This window comes from Xiphophorus maculatus, chromosome 15 (genome assembly GCF_002775205.1).
Source record: "Xiphophorus maculatus strain JP 163 A chromosome 15, X_maculatus-5.0-male, whole genome shotgun sequence".
Lineage (NCBI taxonomy): Eukaryota > Metazoa > Chordata > Actinopteri > Cyprinodontiformes > Poeciliidae > Xiphophorus > Xiphophorus maculatus.
Genome location: NC_036457.1, coordinates 16,555,152 through 16,573,478, shown reverse-complemented (window position 1 = coordinate 16,573,478; position 18,327 = coordinate 16,555,152). Strand labels below are relative to the sequence as shown.

Below are 18,327 nucleotides of genomic sequence, written 5' to 3'. Positions count from 1 at the left end.
ATTTTTATAACAAAATCCTTAAGGTTAAGTGATGGGTGTTTTTGGTAGCTGTACAAAATTATTAAATTCCCAATAAATTGGGCTTAGTTTTTAAATCATCCATCCATTATCTTTGCCACTTTTATGTGCAGAAGGCATTAGAGTTTACTTTGTAATGCATGGAATTATTGAAGATAAAAATAAAATTTACTAAATAATATGTTCTATTTAAAGAAAAATATATTTACAACTCATGTAAGCTGTTCTTAACTTATTTCTTGGTTTACCTCAGTTGTTTGGGCTTTCTGCTCTTTAAGTTCAATTTATTTATTTATGTTCTTTTTTGTAAAGCAAGACACTTTTATATGTTGAGGGATGAAAATTAATTAAGGTGGTGAATTTTAAGTTCAAATTTCTTTGAAAGTTAAGAGTTCTTTGCATTTTCCTGTCAGAAATAAGAGAAGCTGTGAGTCACAACTAAACAACTCAGGCAAACATCATTTGCTTTGCTTGTGAGTTGTAAACAAATATAATAAAAAGATGTGCTCATCCCCAGGGTTCTGGACTTTTAGCCTTACCCAGAAATCACATTTTGATCTCTGACCATAAAGTTTGCGAACCCCACTTCTATAGGAACCTATGAGTGGTGTAGCAGAGAGGATGCAACTCTTAAACAAGTTCAAGTACAACTCTCCATGAACCACTTTCCCTCATAACAGGATGTTTCCAGGCAGTTGAGTGTCAGTGGAGGACCACTTACAGAGACGGGCAAAGCACCTGCACAGCTTTAGTGCCTTTTGTTATATAGAGGTAATAGCTATGTTTATGATAACTGGGTCACTTCCATGGCAAGGATCCTTTGACCCTTTGACTAAGAAGCTGTGAAAAGAATCTATATTGAAATATGGTTGCAGGATATATTCTTGCCTGTATAACGCAGTCCCTGTTTGAATAATTCATTTACAAGTTATTATGTTCCTCGCCATACTATGAGGGCATTAAGGGTCCTCTTTATGTTGTACCAGTTTGCATAAAGTAGTTAGTGCATTTATTTAATTCAAGACATGAACATTCATCAGATGATGGATAATATCATCTTAGAATTAGAAATACAATTAAAGCGATGCACATTGATTTGCCATGTTTTGACATCAGCCAGTGTAACAGCTGTGTGTACTGTTGAGCTCACTGACTTTGGAGCAGACATCTAACCCTTTATTTTCTGTATATATTTTCACCTTTACCTTCCTCCTGGCCTTGCTGCATTTGCGTCTCGTCTGTTTCTTTTCTCAGCAGAGCTTTAGATCCCAGTTCAGCACATTCTGAACCTGCCGGCTGTCAAGCTTGCTGTTGGCAAATGAGCAAGCTGACCTGTAGATGTCATTCTCCCTACTTTTCTGGTATAATTCTCTAAATCTTAGACTTCCACCCCATGTTTTCTTCACGTTTTCTACCCTTTCCTGTACCATCATTTCATGCACTCACCACTTGTACCAGTAAAGCTGTGAACAATTTTAGCTTAAAAGGGCTGATAAATCTTCTGTCATCCAACTATCAAGCTTGCATGACCACTGTATATTGTCAGACAATATTTATTTAAAGCAATCGGTTGTAGTTTTTGCATGGAGACAAATAAATTACACCAAATTCTTTAGATTCAGTTAGTTTTTCAGAAAAAATAATGACAAATAATGAATACTTTTGACAAGGTCAAAATCTTTAGTTTAAGCTCAAATATCTACATACACCCTCACTGCTGTTTGGTTCAATACTCTTCAGCAAATTGCCTGTTTTGATCTAATTATATTTGACTATTTGACAACTTTTACCATCAATAAGAGCTAAATTAAACTGGGAAGTTACCTGCTACAGGTTCAGTTTTTCGGCATACATCCGAAATATCTGTTAGCATTGAGCATGGGGCCATTTTAGAATCTTTATTTTATCCAGAATTATTCATTAGACAATAAATTTGTATGTTTTTGGGATCCTTGCTCCAGTAGATAATCAGTAGACAAGTTCAGACAATCTAGTTATTGAATTGAAGAGACTTTGGAAAATTTGGAGGTAGTCAATTTATTATTTCACTCACTGCCCAATTCACCAGCACCATTGGCAGTAAATCAGTTCTGTAGCATTATGCTGCCACCACCGTGCTTGATAAATGGTACAGTGGCCCAGCATCCTCTCATTGTGGTTAAATAGCTTAATTTTCCTCCCTCCTTTCTCAACAGTGCAACAGCTTGTCCATGGAGAGAGCTGAAACTTTTAGTCAAGATTTAATCTGTCAATACTAGAGCCAGGGTTTGTTCTGTGCATAGTGCCCTCTCAGTTCATAATGTTGTACAGTAAAGTGAGACAGCTTGACATCCATTTCCTTTCATCGAAGAGGGACAACTATGGTTACATGCTTGGACACACTTGGGTGTTTCAGCATGAGAATGCTCTTATATGCACATCAACACTGTCTTTGGAATAGATAATTTAATAACAATAAGTTTCTGAAATAGCGCTGACCATAACCCTTCTTAAAAGCTTTGTCTATGCCAGAAAACCAACCAATTTAATGAGCTTGGCAAGTTCTAACGAGAAGAGTACTAAAAAAGATTAAGTGTGAGTCATGCCTGGCTTGTGTTAATGACTACAAAGTGTATGTGGTTTCACTGTAATTTGTGTGTGCATATTTTAGCCTAAAATTTTAATTTTGTGTGCGTTAAAGATCCACATCTGTCCATTAATTTGTTCCTTCCTGGAAGACAATCGCAGTATTTAAAGTTTAAAAAATTAGTATGACATTCATGCCGATGAAGAGAAAACGTACACAAAGAGTTTGAATAGAAGAAACATTCTGGCTCAAAACGGGTCAGTGAAAACGGTCTTGCCACTTGTTGTGTGTTTCATTTTAGGAGGAAGCTTGTTGCAAATGGTGCGTACCGCTGCAGACACAAACAGGCATAGAAAACAGCGCCTAAGGCCAGTGCAGGTTAAGCATGTTCATTAATTTCTGTTGTTTCTCTCCCCACTGGCCTTGCTTCGCTTCCTGGACGTGCCGTGGTTCTTAATAGGCTTTTGAACTGCGCTCACAGTTTTTGTTACACACAGAAAGGCCCAGAGAGCTGAAAGGAAATCAGAGACCATGCCACAGAGGGAGAGTGATGAATAGAGATGACTTTCAATGAAAAGATAAAGAACATATGTTCAAGAAACTGAGAAAAAAAAAATCATCTCAGAGAAGCAAAGATTGAACAGCTTTAATTAACCTACTACAGAGTCAAGTTAAAAGATTCAGTTTTTAATGGCATCAGTGAGAGTTCACAACCTTAATAAAAAATCTGAGCTTGATATCCTGGAAATAGCACAAAGAATATAATTGTGATCACCTACACAACATGCTTGTAACCCATACAGGCTGTTTACCTTTGTTTGAAGTCAACTTTAGAGGCTAACAGATGACGTTTAACCAGATTAAAGCTATGTTAACTCTACAGGGCTAGAAAGCACAAAAAAGAACTCTATCAGCAAGGTACTTCCTGAAGTTCCACGGTTGCACCAAGACCCCCTGTGGAGCTTCATCTCTCTAAAGAGACTTCAAAGGCAGGCCCAGTGTAGGTGTTAACCTTTGACTCAAAGGCTCTTTCTGGTCAAACGGGGACAGATTAATTGATGCTAAATGTGAGCTTGTACATCACAGCATTTTGAATTCATCATCTTAAATATCTGCATCTAAAATGGGCCAAATAGAAACTTTTCCTTTGAAACCTTGTTGCCTCTGTATGTCTATTATGCAGATAAAAGAAATAATAATTCGCAGTTATTCAATTATTTCAGGGTTTATTATATTTGTGATATTGTAATAAGAAAAAGGATTGAATGACGTTTGTTATCCCTGCAACTATTTGTGTCTTTCATATCTTCCAGGCACTTTCATATGTGAATAAGATAGAAACATGAAATTATGCGCTGAGGACTCGCACTATATATGCATCTGCAGATAAGGAAGTATGGTCAGGTGCAATTTTCCACCCACCTCACACAGTTGATCAGATAAACATGTTGTGGCTTGAAATAGAGTCTGACCCCCCTCCATTGGTTCTTGTCTCCTCAGATAATGCTAAGGGAACTCATGGTTGACTCCGGTTAATTTTCCACCTCATGTCCTGGTTTCCTTTTGGAGAAATGGAAGCTATGATAATTCAGACTGATTGTGGAAGTGGTTTCTGAAGTAAGGTACACACTGCAGTCTGGGCAGTTGCAGTTTGCGTATTTTCAGTGCCAGAAAAATGCCAACAAATTTAGAGTATGGGTGAATAGATAGATCAATGTTGCATTAAAAGAAATATTAAAATTTTTTCTAGGTTGTTTGTCCAGCCTTCTTTCAAAGCTTGGTAGCTAATTTATGGAGGGATAGTCTTCAAACTAAAATTAAAGCTCGAGTTCATTCAAAACTATTGCCCAGCATCCAAATGCAACAAATTGTGCTCCAGTGTTGCTAAGGACCAAAATTAAAACAAGTAGTGGTCTAAAGTAGACATGTTTGGCTCCTATAACCAGTGTCAGAAAATTGTAATTGCAAGCTGGAAAGCACCATCCCAATTGCAAATCTTATTAATGTGTACATCATATGTTTAAACCAAGTCAAAAGAGAATTTTGTTGAATATTAAAAATGTATGTGAACTTCAGACTTTAAAGAAAGCCCAAAATGTATCTCCCTCTCTATTTTGGCATTAGAACAGGAATGATTTAGTCTTATTTGAGGTGAGAAAATGGGGGAAAAAAAATGTTATTAGTGCATTGCATTAAAATATGCAATTTAGTTATATGTGGGGTCAATGTTGAGATGAAAAATGGAACGTTGACTTGTGTCGTCAGCTAAAAATGTATTAAAAAAAGTTGTATAGATCAAACAAAAAACACTGCTTCCCAACGAAAAGCCACCTGTTGAAAAAGTTATTTTTAAATAATAATATGGAAGTTATTTAACTCTTAACTGCTGCAGTGGACCAGGGTTTGTTTCTTTAACAAGCTGGGTGAGAAAGCTCCTTAAGGAACCCTGGAAGATGAAAAAGCGAGTCTTCAGAGGGCTCAAGATGGGACCATGAGTGACCGTTTTTAATTTCATCTTATGGTTTATGTTTAAAGCTGACTTCATTAAGGTTCGAGTGCAAACAACCACTCGCACAGCTGAGTCCAACCAAGCTGTTTCTACATCAAAGCCTCATGCAGCATCTGAGCATTGTTTGTTTAAAATATTTAGCATTTTAAACAAAATATTTTAATATTTATCTATTTATATTTCTGCATATTTAACAGGAATATTTATTGCAAGTCATTGTATCTGCCCTTGGGAGTATTTACAGAACTTGGGAAGCTTATTCTATTGTTGTTTTATGCAACTTATTTGCTGAGCGGTGTCTGTCTTCACTGAATTCCTGTCATATGTCCTAGGATTTTGAAGCTATGTGATTAATACAACTGCCTGCTTTACTTATGCATGCACACACACCTACACACACACGCCCACACACCATGCACAGGCGGTTGGTGAATTTGAGGAGGGTTCCTCAAATGATTTCAGCCATGCAACCATTAATACATATAACATTTTCCTTTTACTCCAAAACAGCTTTGAAACCTTTAAAAATCCACATTTAAAGTATAAATCTGTTTTCTGATACTTTTCAGGATACAGACCTGCTGGATATTACGTACATAAAAGATGCCAGAAATGGAAAGTGCACTAAAACACCAAAGGTAAGATAAATGATTTCTGTTGTTTACCATGTCTATGTATTTTTGTTTTGCACTAAACTATTAAATAAAGCCAGAAAAATAATTGACACCCCAAAAAACCTGTGTGAAAAGTCTTCCAAATCAACCAATCCTTCAGTGTTTTAAGATAAGAAACTAAGTAAGAAAGTTTTAGAAAAATCAAGCAGTTTGATCATATTTATTGAGATGTAATTGTTTTTCTATTTTGAAGGACAAAATAGGAAAGACAAGTGAAAATGACATTTTATTAGTGTAGGAAAATAGGTACCGACTTAAACTTCTAATATAGAGCATTAATTAAAAACTTGAAAACAATTTAATCTTTAAAAAAAAACAAAGGCACATGAAAATTTCAATTTATCTTGCCAGTGAGTAGGTCTCCAAAGCTCACCCTTACAAACAACAGCAAAAAATGGCATCTTCAAGTTGCACAGTCGCCATAACAACCATGTCTTTTAAGACTTTTGCAGACTTCTTTATTAGGGGTGCAAATGTTACAGAGATGATGGTGTAGCTTAAAGCTTTTTTCCAATGTCTCCATGAGAAACCACATTGTTAACATGGTGTGCTGGTGTTTTGGATGCCATTAATGTTGGTTATTTTTGCAGAGAAAATTAATTTTGTGTGTAGGTGTTAGTCTGACCATGAATCATGCACTGTCTGCATCTATCTAGCAAGGAGTTATAATAAGATGAGACTCAAATAGGTTCAAGCGGATGTAATAACTGATATTTAACAAGGAGCTCCTGGTTTAAATCAGGAAATAGTGCTACTCTGCTGGTGGTGGTGGTGTTGAAATAAAACAAAAGATTGTGACTTCCTGGAGTGCATAATGAAAAAAATAAATACATTTTTAATCTTCCTGCTATGTCCATAGCTTTGTGTGTAGATGGTAAGTACAATTGGTAAATAAACTTATACAAACCCATTTTGTAGAGGCACAGCATGACAATTTACAACACTTAATCCCCACCACCCAAAAAATTAAGTTGCAGAAAGCTTTTGGATGTTGTATTTATAGGTTGAGACTGGATGACAGCAACAGCTTTATAAGGTTGACTTTGCATAAAAGTGAGGTGAGTGGAGGTTGATCGGAAAGCACTTTGTGTAAGGGAAGTTTGAGGGAATGAGAAGATTCATGCATTTCTAAACAGCTTACAGAGAGATATTGCAAGAGAGAAGGCACGACCATGTGACATATTTCATTGTCAAAGCATTGGAAATCCATTACTCGGAGATGAAGCAGTTGTGGACCCTGGGCATTGAAATGCGAGCACCGATGAGACAGTGTCTCAGGAGTTCTTGAGAGGAGAAGGAGGAAGAAAAAGGGGACTTCTGAGGACATTGTTGAAGATGAAGGCAATTTCAAAGAGTCAAAGCAAAGGCTGAAAAATTTTTCCTTTGGGTGCCAGCTCAGCAGAAGGCTATAGGAAGGATTATAGGAATGAAGGACGGACACAGAAAGATTATGAGGTCAAAAACAGATGTGAGTGAGACTCATACGGCACACTTTCATGTTTTTTTTAAAACGTCTCCTTCACACTTCTTAAAAATCATGTTAAAATGAAGGCTGTGAGAGAATTACTGGAGAGACGGACCCCCTCACACATTTTCCTTTTGAAGTGGGTCCTATTACTTATGTAATATTACACACTAGAAAAGTGAAACAGTGAAATTTAAGACACTAGAAGATGCACAAATATCACAGTAACTTCAGATATTTTGAAGGTAAGCTTAACTTATTCCAATTTCTGCTTTTTTTTCAAGATTGTGATTTCTCTAGAAGACCTAGAATCAACACTTCCAGTAGATACAGAGGCACAATAAATTCTTTTCACTCTTCTTCCAACAATATCTGTTCCCTAATATTCTCACTGGTTGTCACATAGGCGCATATCATCCAACTTTGCTGAACTTCACACTTGTATTGCAAGAGTAACAAGTACCATAAAAGAATGAGTCTCCTTCTTAACATCATTATCAATTCCATGCTACAGCTTTTAGCTTTCATCAGAGACACACTAATGAGGACTACAGATCTTCAGTCAGTCATTTGGAAACAGATCTGGAACAGATTTGTTTGGCAGTGGAGGAGCACGGACAATGTTTATCTTCACATGACTTTCCCTTCAACAACCTATCAGTTTCTCTGCCACAGGCCTAAACCAGGGACTTGACAGAGTCCTATGATTATTCAGTTTTTTAGTTAACAGACCAAAGACATCATCATCATGCCAGCCCGTAGAAGTGGGGCCTTAAATCAGATCTGACTTGTTGAAGATTACGAAAGGACTGACACAACGAGGTCTTGGCCTTAGGTTACTCTCACTTAATTTTTTTTCCTTTCCCATAGGATTGGATGATAAGGACTTTTTAAAATTTCGCTGAACTGATGAAGTTTTATGATTTGGTCACAATGGCTAACTCGGCTGCCTTCCCCAGTGGTTCAGCCAAGAACTAGAATTACCAAAGTACAGTGTTCAAGACTAGACATTTAAATTTTTGGCAAAAAGCACATGTTTTCAGCGACACTTAGTGTAGAGGTAGAGCAGCCGCCCCATATATGTAAGGCCATTACTCATCAACACAGGATTCGATTCCCTATGATAGGGCCTTTGCTACTTGTCTCTCGCCTTCTCTCTTTGCCTATTTATTTCTTTTCTTCTACAAATAGAAGCCATTAGTGTCAGAAAAAGCACAAATATAGATATAGGCATAGATATTTAAAAATATGGTTGAAAAACAAAAACATTGTATCTCATTTATATCACATGTAGCACTCTGACTTCTGACTTCAAAAGATGAAATTGCAACAGTTAAAAGGAAAATTACTTTTTTTTTCTGTAGTAAGTCAGTTTGACATAAACTGTCCTGGTGTCCAAAGTGTCATTTAGGAAGAAAAGATACAGACTCCATTTTCGAGTTTGGACCCTCTTACAATTTTCTTTTTTCTCTTTATTTTTAACCATATGGCAAAGATTACAAATTGTTGATTTACCCAATTTATTCTTGAGCTGAATAAAAATCGTATTATAGAGTATCTCTAATTATTCACATCTGCCAACCTAACACTTTCCTGATTTGTCAAATATCCCAAATATTAAATTACAAAGCAGCAAAAATAGATAGAAAGAAACAGAAAATTATCATCCATTCCTTCTAATAACAGCAGATATTAGGCATAGAAAAGACTGCTGAAATAAATTTTAAAAATAGACAAATTAGAGACTGAAGGGGTTTTTTCCTGCTCTGTTGTCACCATCTGCTTCTCTCTGATTTCACTTAGGAGCTGCTGTAGCAGCATTCATTTATTTATGCAAATTACAGAAAAGGACCACACTCACTGGAGCGAGATGAGAGGTTTGACTTATGATGGCATGTCGACAGAAACCTTCAGAAGTGCTTTTATTGTGCTTCTCAAGGGTCCTGTGTCTCAGCTGAATGCCGCCAGACTTGGGCACCATTATTACCAACAGATGAACCTGAAATGAGCTCCACATAAGAAGGCGTGCTTTGTTTACATCTTTTAAATTGATCTTCTGTCTTCTAGAGCTTCTTCTCTAGAGGCTCAAGTCATCATGTATTATTTTTGAGCAACATCTGAATTTCTGTCTGAGCACCGTCGCGCTTTGGGATGCACAAGTGTGTTCACTGGCTTGTCGCAGTGTGTGAAAATCTCGTCTGACCTCACATGAACTCCTGCCACCCTGCCCACTGGCTACTTCGGCTCCGTTGTGATTCATGTGTTTGCTACATAAAGACAGACAAACAGCGCAAACACATTCCATGGCAGGAAATGCTCACTATTATTCCCACTCCCATTGTGCTTCCAGAAGCACATCCTACACAGGGAGCAGAAATATGTGGGCTGGGGAAAATAATAAATTGGGAGAAAATTGGAATTCTTTGTTTAACAAAGCAGTGGCTGTGGCTGCTAATTAGCATCTGTCCTCCTTCTGTCTTCATTAAGGCTGATTAAAAAGCCAGTTTCAAAAAGAGTGGAGCATTATGTTTGATAGCTTCCTAAGTAAGTCACACATGCTTACGTTGGTTGATCAAAGCACAGCATCACCCATCATTAATTTCATGTAGACGCAAACAGTTGCCAGAAAACATTCCAAAATATGTTAAAAATTTGGTTTGGGATGTTACATTTTTATGACATGAAAATCTTAATTAAGCACTTTTCTGTCAACTAGTTACACTCTCACTAAAGTAGCTAATTAAAGAATTTTGTATTAGCACCTCTATACCGGCAGCTTTTAACAGTGTGTTGATTTTAATGCCAGAAATAGGAACCTTTAGCATTGATCTTAGAAAAGCTGTTGCATCTCCTCAGTATTTTAATAATAATGTCAGGCCATAATGTTAAAGTCATGGTGAGAGCTCAGAAAAGTCTGCAAATACCCGAGAGGTTATGTGATGTTACATTAAATCAACAAATTAGTCTGTCCCTGCACAACATGTTCCCTTCTCTTGAGCACTAACCATAAAGTACATCTCCAAGCTTTTATGAACGTCTTACTTTACAGCTAGCTTAGCTCTGTTATATTAGTGTGGTATTTTACACATGTGTGAGGGTATTGTTACCTTTCTGCTTTCAGGAGATGTTCTGCTGCATGAATTGAGGATTAAATGACAATAAACATTTCAATATTCTGGGTACAGCAGTTCTTTAGCATACACATTTATGCTAATTGCATGGGGGCATAGGACTAATACTTTACCTCCAAGGTTTAAGGTCAGTAAAAGCTCTGCAGTAGTAGGAAGTACCCTCTTAGCATTACTGGTAAAATACATTAACAGGTCAGATTTTCACTCCACTTAATGCAGCCAAATATAAAAACTGGTTAGCGTAAAGTCTAATCTTTCTAGAAATTAAGTTCTGGTGAAGAAATGTGGAACACATAAGGGTGAAAAGTACTTTCTTTGAAGAAAAACTTAAAAACATCAAAAGTCCTTGAGAACAAACATGTAGCTGAAATTTCCAAATCAAAATGAGTAATGCCATTCTTTATTCATTTTTAAAGATACATTTCATGCCATGCAGAAAAGTCTCCTCCTCTAATAAGCTGTTAGTTTCCTTCGTCTCTGACTGTGAGGTGAGAGAAAGTAGCTGCTACCTTTGTTGCAGTCTAACCTTACAACAGCAAGGGTTGCTTCTTAACACAGAGCAGCTTGTGTGTCCCTGAGAATGTAACAGGATCTGGGAGAGGCCAGCAAGTCTTTATCACTCCTGCTCTGCATGGCCAGCCAACTGAAGCTCAATCCACCACAGCAACAAGTACCAGGGAGTTTATTGAAAATACAAAAAGCTTCTGTCAGGTTTGCAGCTAACAGTCTAGCAGGCCTATTCATTTCGCATCCAAAGCAGCGGTTTTATCAAATGTTTGAATAGTGATAAAAACATACTCGCAGTAACCATGCAACAGTGAAATGGCATTGTCCTGGCATTCCTTTTTGGACTCTCGACCTCTCAGAGAGCCGTGTTTTGCAACAAGATCAAATAATTATTTTCCTTTTCATGTTCAAGAATGACCACGTAAATGCTTTTAATCTCTTTGTTTCATGTTTTTAAGATGCACAAAGCTCTCTGTGTGTCTGTTTATTCTATCATCTAATCAGTCCAGTGTGTATTGACCGGGAAGAGGGTCACAGCATGAGCCTCAGCTGCAACAATCACAGCCTCTCATATTCATTGATTTAAAGAGTGGGCAGGTCCTCTGTGTGACCCTGGACAAGACCACACTGTAAAAAAATTTTAACTGCATGAAAATGTGTGAAAACACGAGCGTTGTTGTGTAGTTGATCGGGAAAGGAGAGATATGCTTTGCAACAGCCTATCATAAGAAGAAAAAAATTATGCTTTTTCTCCTTTTGCTATAAAATTTTGCCTCTGCTGCTGATGCCAAATTATACAATATGATGGATTTTTACCAAATCCATTAGGGCCATATTACAGACCAGCCACTCAGATGATGATTGATTTACTGCTCTCTGTGTCTGTGCATGTGTGTAAAGCTATCTGGTGACAGTGTCATTTTCAGTATATGCCAAAAATGTAATGTAATGTGTAGCACTGATATAAATGTAAACCTTCCCACTGTCACATCTAGCGGTTCAGTTCATGGTCTCATTCGCACAGCAGACAAACAGTTATATAAGATAAATAAATGCAGTTCTGATCCTTTCTACCGGCATTGATGAGGTTATCTTTATATTTTCATTTGTATTAGGACTGTCTTAAATTTTAAAACACAACACCAACACCAAAGAAAACAAATATCTCATAGCCAGAACCATTTTAAATAAAGCAGATATAATATTATTAAAGGCAATGGGTTCTTCCTGTTAAAGATCAGATAAATATAAGCAACATCAGCAAGAGACAGTTTTGTCTTAATGAAGGCCTTAACTAATGGGTAGTAGGCATTTATTTAGATTAAAAAAAGAGTGCTGCTTTCCTGCATAGCAAACTAGTAAATAACATAATACTTTCTAGAACTGTTAATATCCCTGATGGAAGTCTGTACCTTGGAATAATTTCAATAATTAATTGGAAAACAGGTTTGGCAAAAGGATCTAGTCAATTCAAATGCATTCAGCAACAGCCTGGTTCAAGATCCGTGTTTCTGGTCATGTTGTATCATGTTTTCTTTGAGTTTTGGATAGATTTTTGGTTAATTCTCATCAACATCAGTTTGAGTCTTCAAAAAATTTTTTTAAAGAGATTCTGTAACATTTCCTCTACTATTACTATGTTTGAGATTAGCTAATTCCTCTACTACTCAATAGAGGAGTAATGAGGGTTGCTCTTCTCCATTTTTAGTGACAGACTGCTGCGTCCTAGGTGTAAAAAAGAGCATTATCGCACAACCTTCCTCCCTACAGCAGTGAGACTTTATACCCATCGCTGCTTCCAACAAACTCAATAAGTGTTTCCATCCAGGCTATTTGTACAGTTTTTCTAATTTCAAGTAACATTGCTGTTGTTGTTTGCACAACCTTGCTGATATTTGCATAGTTTTTACATTTCTTGTAAATAGTGTTGCTCTTCTCTGTGCACAAATATGCAAAAAAAAATTTATTATTAGTTTTCTATTTTTAATAATTTTTTTCTTATGCTGCAAATTTTCTCTTTCTGTACACTCTTATTTTTAAAATGTTTGTACACCTTAGTTTGAAAATGCTTGCTTCTCTTTACCTTCATAAATAATTACAGTTTAACTCAGTGTAATTGTTATATTTTGTAAGAAGCCTTTTACAAATGTCCCCTAATGGTAAACACTGTGATATTAAATTTTTTAATGATTTTTTAAAGAAAGCCATCCATCTATTTTTTTATCACAAGTGCAACAAATACATTATCCAATGAATACAGTTTTTAAGATGAGAAAATATTGGTGGCTGCTTAAATTAAAATCATGTCAAGATATAAAAAAATATTAAGACTTTAAGCCCACCAAGGTTACAAGGAGGGAAAGGTGGGGAATATGAATGAATAATAGATCATTTATTGTTTTTCTAATTGTGTATTTAGACACAAAACATTTTAGGAGATAAACACACTAAACTTTCTGAGAGTTTGCAAGTCTGGATCTTCCACACTGTTGCATGCTCTGTTCTAACCACACACAAGGCGGCACAGACACAATCCTACTTACGTCTCGTAGCGGTGAAGGTCACTATCATAAGCATGCATCGCATTGTAAAAATATGTATTGTCTCTTCCCATTTCTCTGTCTTTACCGCTTCATAGTTAGTCTGTCACTTTCAATCTGACACATTAGTTAGTTCAGTTGGTGCCAATATGTGAAGAAGAGATTGGATATAATCGCTCTTTGCCATCATTTTCATCTGTGGGTCTGGCCACAGGGCAAATGGCAGGTTGCAGTAAGAGGTGATTAAAGTAAACGGGCACATTGACTGATGGAGTTTCATTAAAGAAACTGCATCCATTTGTCATCAGCCATGGGCAGGAAATTGATCAGCTTCACGGATTGATGTAAGCTCCCGGTGAGCAGAGGATAAGAGCAGGGGCAATGTTGCAAAGAAGAAAAGAAACGGCTAACGTGATGGAGCCTGATGGGTTTGGGTTTGATTCTTCAGTCAATTACATAGGTAATTCCCCCACACAGATGAATTCCCCAAGTGTGAAGCAAGCCATCTCATTATCACCCACTGAGAAATCGAAGGCGACGTCTACAGCCTCTCTTTGGACCTCTAAAGGAGCTGCTCTGTTCTCAGCAAAACACAAGAATGAGCCGGTGGATCAAGATGAATGAGCAAAATCTTGACTGAATGAATGAGTGGTTGAAATGGAGTTAAGGAGGATGAAAAAGGAGGCTGGAATCACATATGAATCCAGATATTGGCATCTTGCTGCGAAATCTCCAGAACATCATAGAAGGGAGTCTTTTGCAAATTTATATTCTTTGTTTAGCATTGATTTTTTTTTTTAATTGTTTAACCTCACAAATCTGCAATAACATCCAGAAATGGGAGGTAATTTTAAGATTTTCTCGCAATTGTGTTTGATTTTGTCTTTGTTAACCACATTGGGATTTTTTTTCCAACTCAACTCTGCACTCTGGCTGCCTCTAATAGAAAAGAAATGCCTTTCAAAGTGGGACAGAAATGATACACAACTCAGTCTCCTTAACTCTGATGCCCCAAAATAAAAACCAAGGCATGTAACTGTCTTCAGAAGTGAAACAAATTAGTAAAGACATTGCATGTGTATAATTTAACTGCAGCTGTGTGTGTGAAGGCCTTTGAGGTTTCTATGGGAACATTATTGAACAAACACCTTATATGCAGTGCTTTAAAGCTCATCACTAGACTTGCATTACATAATCTTAGAGTGCACCTTTTTATTTTCACACACAAAAAAGGCTTTATTTGCAATTAAATAATTCATTTTTATTTTTCTGTAAGCATCTATCACCTCACATAGTCGATTATAGAACATAACTGAAATGTTAAGGTTTAAAAAAATGCAATGCCAGTCTGTTGGGCTCCTGGCATGCCATCATTCTTTTCTTTAGTCACCATGCTGGCGTCAGTCTGTTCTAGTGGGACTTGGCTTCTTCAAGTCACTTGATGCCTGCAGTGAAATCAGATGTGACATTTTGTTAACCCAGCAAACAGTCATCCCAGTGGAAGAGGAGCTGATCAAATAAGAACCAGGAAAGGCAGCAGCTCTCAAACTAGACTGTGAAGTTTGAGGCCAGTTGAAAGTCTGCGTTTTGTTTCATAAAAAGAAACCGCTGTTAGCACAGACAGTGAATACAGCCAGATTCATTAAATTCCAGGTGGCAGGAAAATTTCAGTCCATACTTAGTGTCTAGATAGAACAAACTCGGTCATGTTATTTTATTATTACTCATTCTAATCACCATGTTCAAACACGATTCCTTTCATTTTAACAAACCTTTGTGTCTTAGTGGTTTTTATTTACAGTTTGACAAATCATTTGTTTTCAACAACAAGCCTATTTTAGTCTAGGTAAGTTTCAGATAAGGTAGATTAGTTATCTCTTTAGCAGCAATAATCTTGGGTTGGCAGTCAGTCCTGCAGACTACAACAGACATTAATCTTACCATTCATTTGTGTGGTCTTTTCTTCAGACAGGTGATGTAATAAAAGTACACCACCAGTGGCATTTGGGGGACATTTTATTGACTGGCCTTGATGCAGCTGCTCTTCCATGCAGTTCGATCAATATGTCATCATCAATATATTGAACAACTGAGTGTTTTCTAAGTCAGGTGGGGCTCCTGATTGATGATGTGAATGTCAATGTTCGAGTCCCCTGTGCCTAGTGATTTAACTTTACAAACTTTTGATAAATAACACTCTCAGCTTTGTGCTATTGGTTTTTATTATGGTCACATTGTGATTGGGAGGACCTGATTTTAAATGAGCTTCTCAAAAGGTCAATCAATGCAATTATGTTGGATAATTATCCCTCTCTAATACCAGCTGATAAAATTACACCAAAACAATAATGGACGCATCAATATTCACAGCACAGTCTACTGTGTTGTTGGGCCTGATCTTAAGAGAGCTAACCAGAGGAAAAGGGAGTTTTTTCCTTTGAAAAGAGAGGATTAGCCTCTAAGACGAACTCAGGACATGTACAAATCTCTTTCTATGTAAACGTTTTACTCATTGCAGGGTCTTTTGTGCACTAACATCTAAAATCAAAATGAATTTTTTAGCCATCCTTGAACAAGTTAAAATTTTCAGCAGCTGCTGCACATCAGTAAATATTAGCAATGAGAAAAATCAAATAAGATTGACAGTATACAAAAGTTAAAGTTATTGACATTTGGTGGTTGCAATAAAGCACTGATTTAAAAAATAAAACTGCTATGACTCAGGGTTTTCATCTAGTACATATGAAGAAACTGATCATGAGTCATGTAGGACATTTGAACAATATTGTAAATTTTACAGCAGAATTAAGTTTTCATTGGAAAAATGTGATTTCATTGTGACTAGTATGAATATGAATATGTGTGGAAGTTATTCTGTCTGAGCTGCTGATGTATTTGGGATCAGCTGGAGTATTTTTAGGGAATTACTAGGCAGGCGTCTTGTCTAAGCAGAGTATTAGGAAGAGTTGAAAAGTGGGTTTGTGCCCAAAGGTTTGCCCTTAAAGGAGCAGAAAGAAATGTTCCTTCAATACTCTGTAATGTTGTCATTACCCCTAAACTTTTTAGATTTAAAGTCATTTTTAATTTTATCAATGTGTTTCATCTGAATTTAAAAAAAAAAGAAATAAAATCACATTTTATATTAGCCTAACTAGAGTACTGCCTTCAGTCTGGTAGAGAATGTGTCTGTGAATGTGTTCAAGATTAGGGTGATGGTATGGAAGTTTTCATCACCAAAGATGCATTTTAAAAATACCAGTGGACACATTCAAAATGCTGGTCAGCAATGATAAGAGGGATTTGATTTCTGTAATGCCAATTTTTCCATCTCTTTTTACAAACAAGGGTATAAGTAATCTTCTACATACCAGCTTTTAAAATAGGTAAAAAGTGAATTTTTAATTGGAGTTCCTTTTAAATAATTTTATTATCATTAGTTACCAGAGGCCAACTTCTTGGTTTGAGAAAAATTATAATATTAAAAAAACTTAAAATATCGTGAAGAGCAGATAAGGGATTTTAGCAAGCTTTGCTTATAAAACTAGGCAGAAATTTAAAGAAAATGTCATTTGACTAACTCTATGTTCATTATTATGTCTTCAAATTAGGTGTTTTTCTATCCTGGGTGGTCGCACTATTGCCTTGCAACAAGACGGTCCTGGGTTTTGTTCATTGCAGTCTTTCTGCAGGGAGTTTGCATGCTCTCTCCATGTGTGCCTGGGTTCTTTCTGGGTACTTTGGCTTCGTCCCACAGTCTGAAAACCATTGGTCACTCTGGATCATTATTATGCAGGTCTGTGTAACTCTCCAACCCTCTCCAGACTGAACTTTCTTTATTTACAATCTGTCTCATGTTTCCAAATATAATCTCTATACGTTAGTAGTGTTAAGAAGCACACAACTTAAACAATTTAAATCTTTATCTGAGAGTTTTAATCTAAATTATTCTGGCAATGATTATAAATACTATTAAAGCAGCATTCATAAAACCATTAATGAAAGAATATTTGCAATCAGTAAAATTGCAAATATATCATTATTTTTGAAAACCAGACTTCAATGGCAGATCATGTAATATTGCAAGCAAAAACAGGTTACTCTCTTTTCCCCTCTAATTTGTTCAGATTTAATTGCAATGATCAATATCTTCACCATGGTTTCATCTACACTCTTATCTTCCATCTCTGAATTACAGATATGTGCACAGATAATGAACTGTGGAAGAGACGAGAAAGGAGCTTGGGGGAATATTTTTAATTGCTGCCTCTGTCGCACAGGTCATTCCCTAACTTCATCAATCACATAAGTGAGACTGTTAGATGTAGCTCACATGGGAAGGAGTTCTTATATAATCATTTCCTGGCTTTAACCACAAATGTGAAGGAATGTGTGTGTGTGTGGGCGTGTGTGTATGTGTGTAATTAGAAAGAACCTCTCTGGTTCCAAGACGTATAGCGACAGGTGACCTTTGTCACTCCCACCAACAGTCCCTTCCAACCACATCAGCACACCAAAGACTTAATTGGTTTTCAATAGTAAATCTCAAAAGGGTTTGTAAAGAAAATGTCTGGCTTTTAACGCTGCTGCCCTAGAGACCACAAAACGCTCTTGAACTATTTCCTTTCTGGAGGTCCTTGATAAATGAAGGTGGAAAACCATTTGCCTTTTTTATAAATTTCTCATTTTATTACCAGTTAAATAACGAGTTAAGTAAGTTTTGAGTCCTAGAACTTCAATACTGGGTCATTTTTCTTCTGAATGATTTTACTTTCTGGGCATGGTTTTTTTTGTTGTTTTTTTTTTGTTGAAAGCTTTGGCAGTTTTTTGTGCAGCCATTTGTTTTGTTGGAATAGCTCCATTTTCATTGTGGACAGCACGTGTTTTGGAAGCTGAGAGACTGCAGATTCTTTAACTGAA

The 18,327-nt window shown here is 36.6% G+C and overlaps 1 protein-coding gene across 1 annotated transcript in view; it reads left to right on the top strand.

Annotated features, from left to right (window-relative positions):
• Nucleotides 1-18,327, top strand: part of plcb1 (phospholipase C beta 1) — a 118,115-nt gene that overhangs the window by 26,719 nt on the left and 73,069 nt on the right. Inside the window, exon 3 of the mRNA XM_005805628.3 lies at nt 5,663-5,731. Coding sequence (XP_005805685.1) covers nt 5,663-5,731 — 69 coding nt within the window. The remainder of the gene's footprint in view (nt 1-5,662; nt 5,732-18,327) is intronic.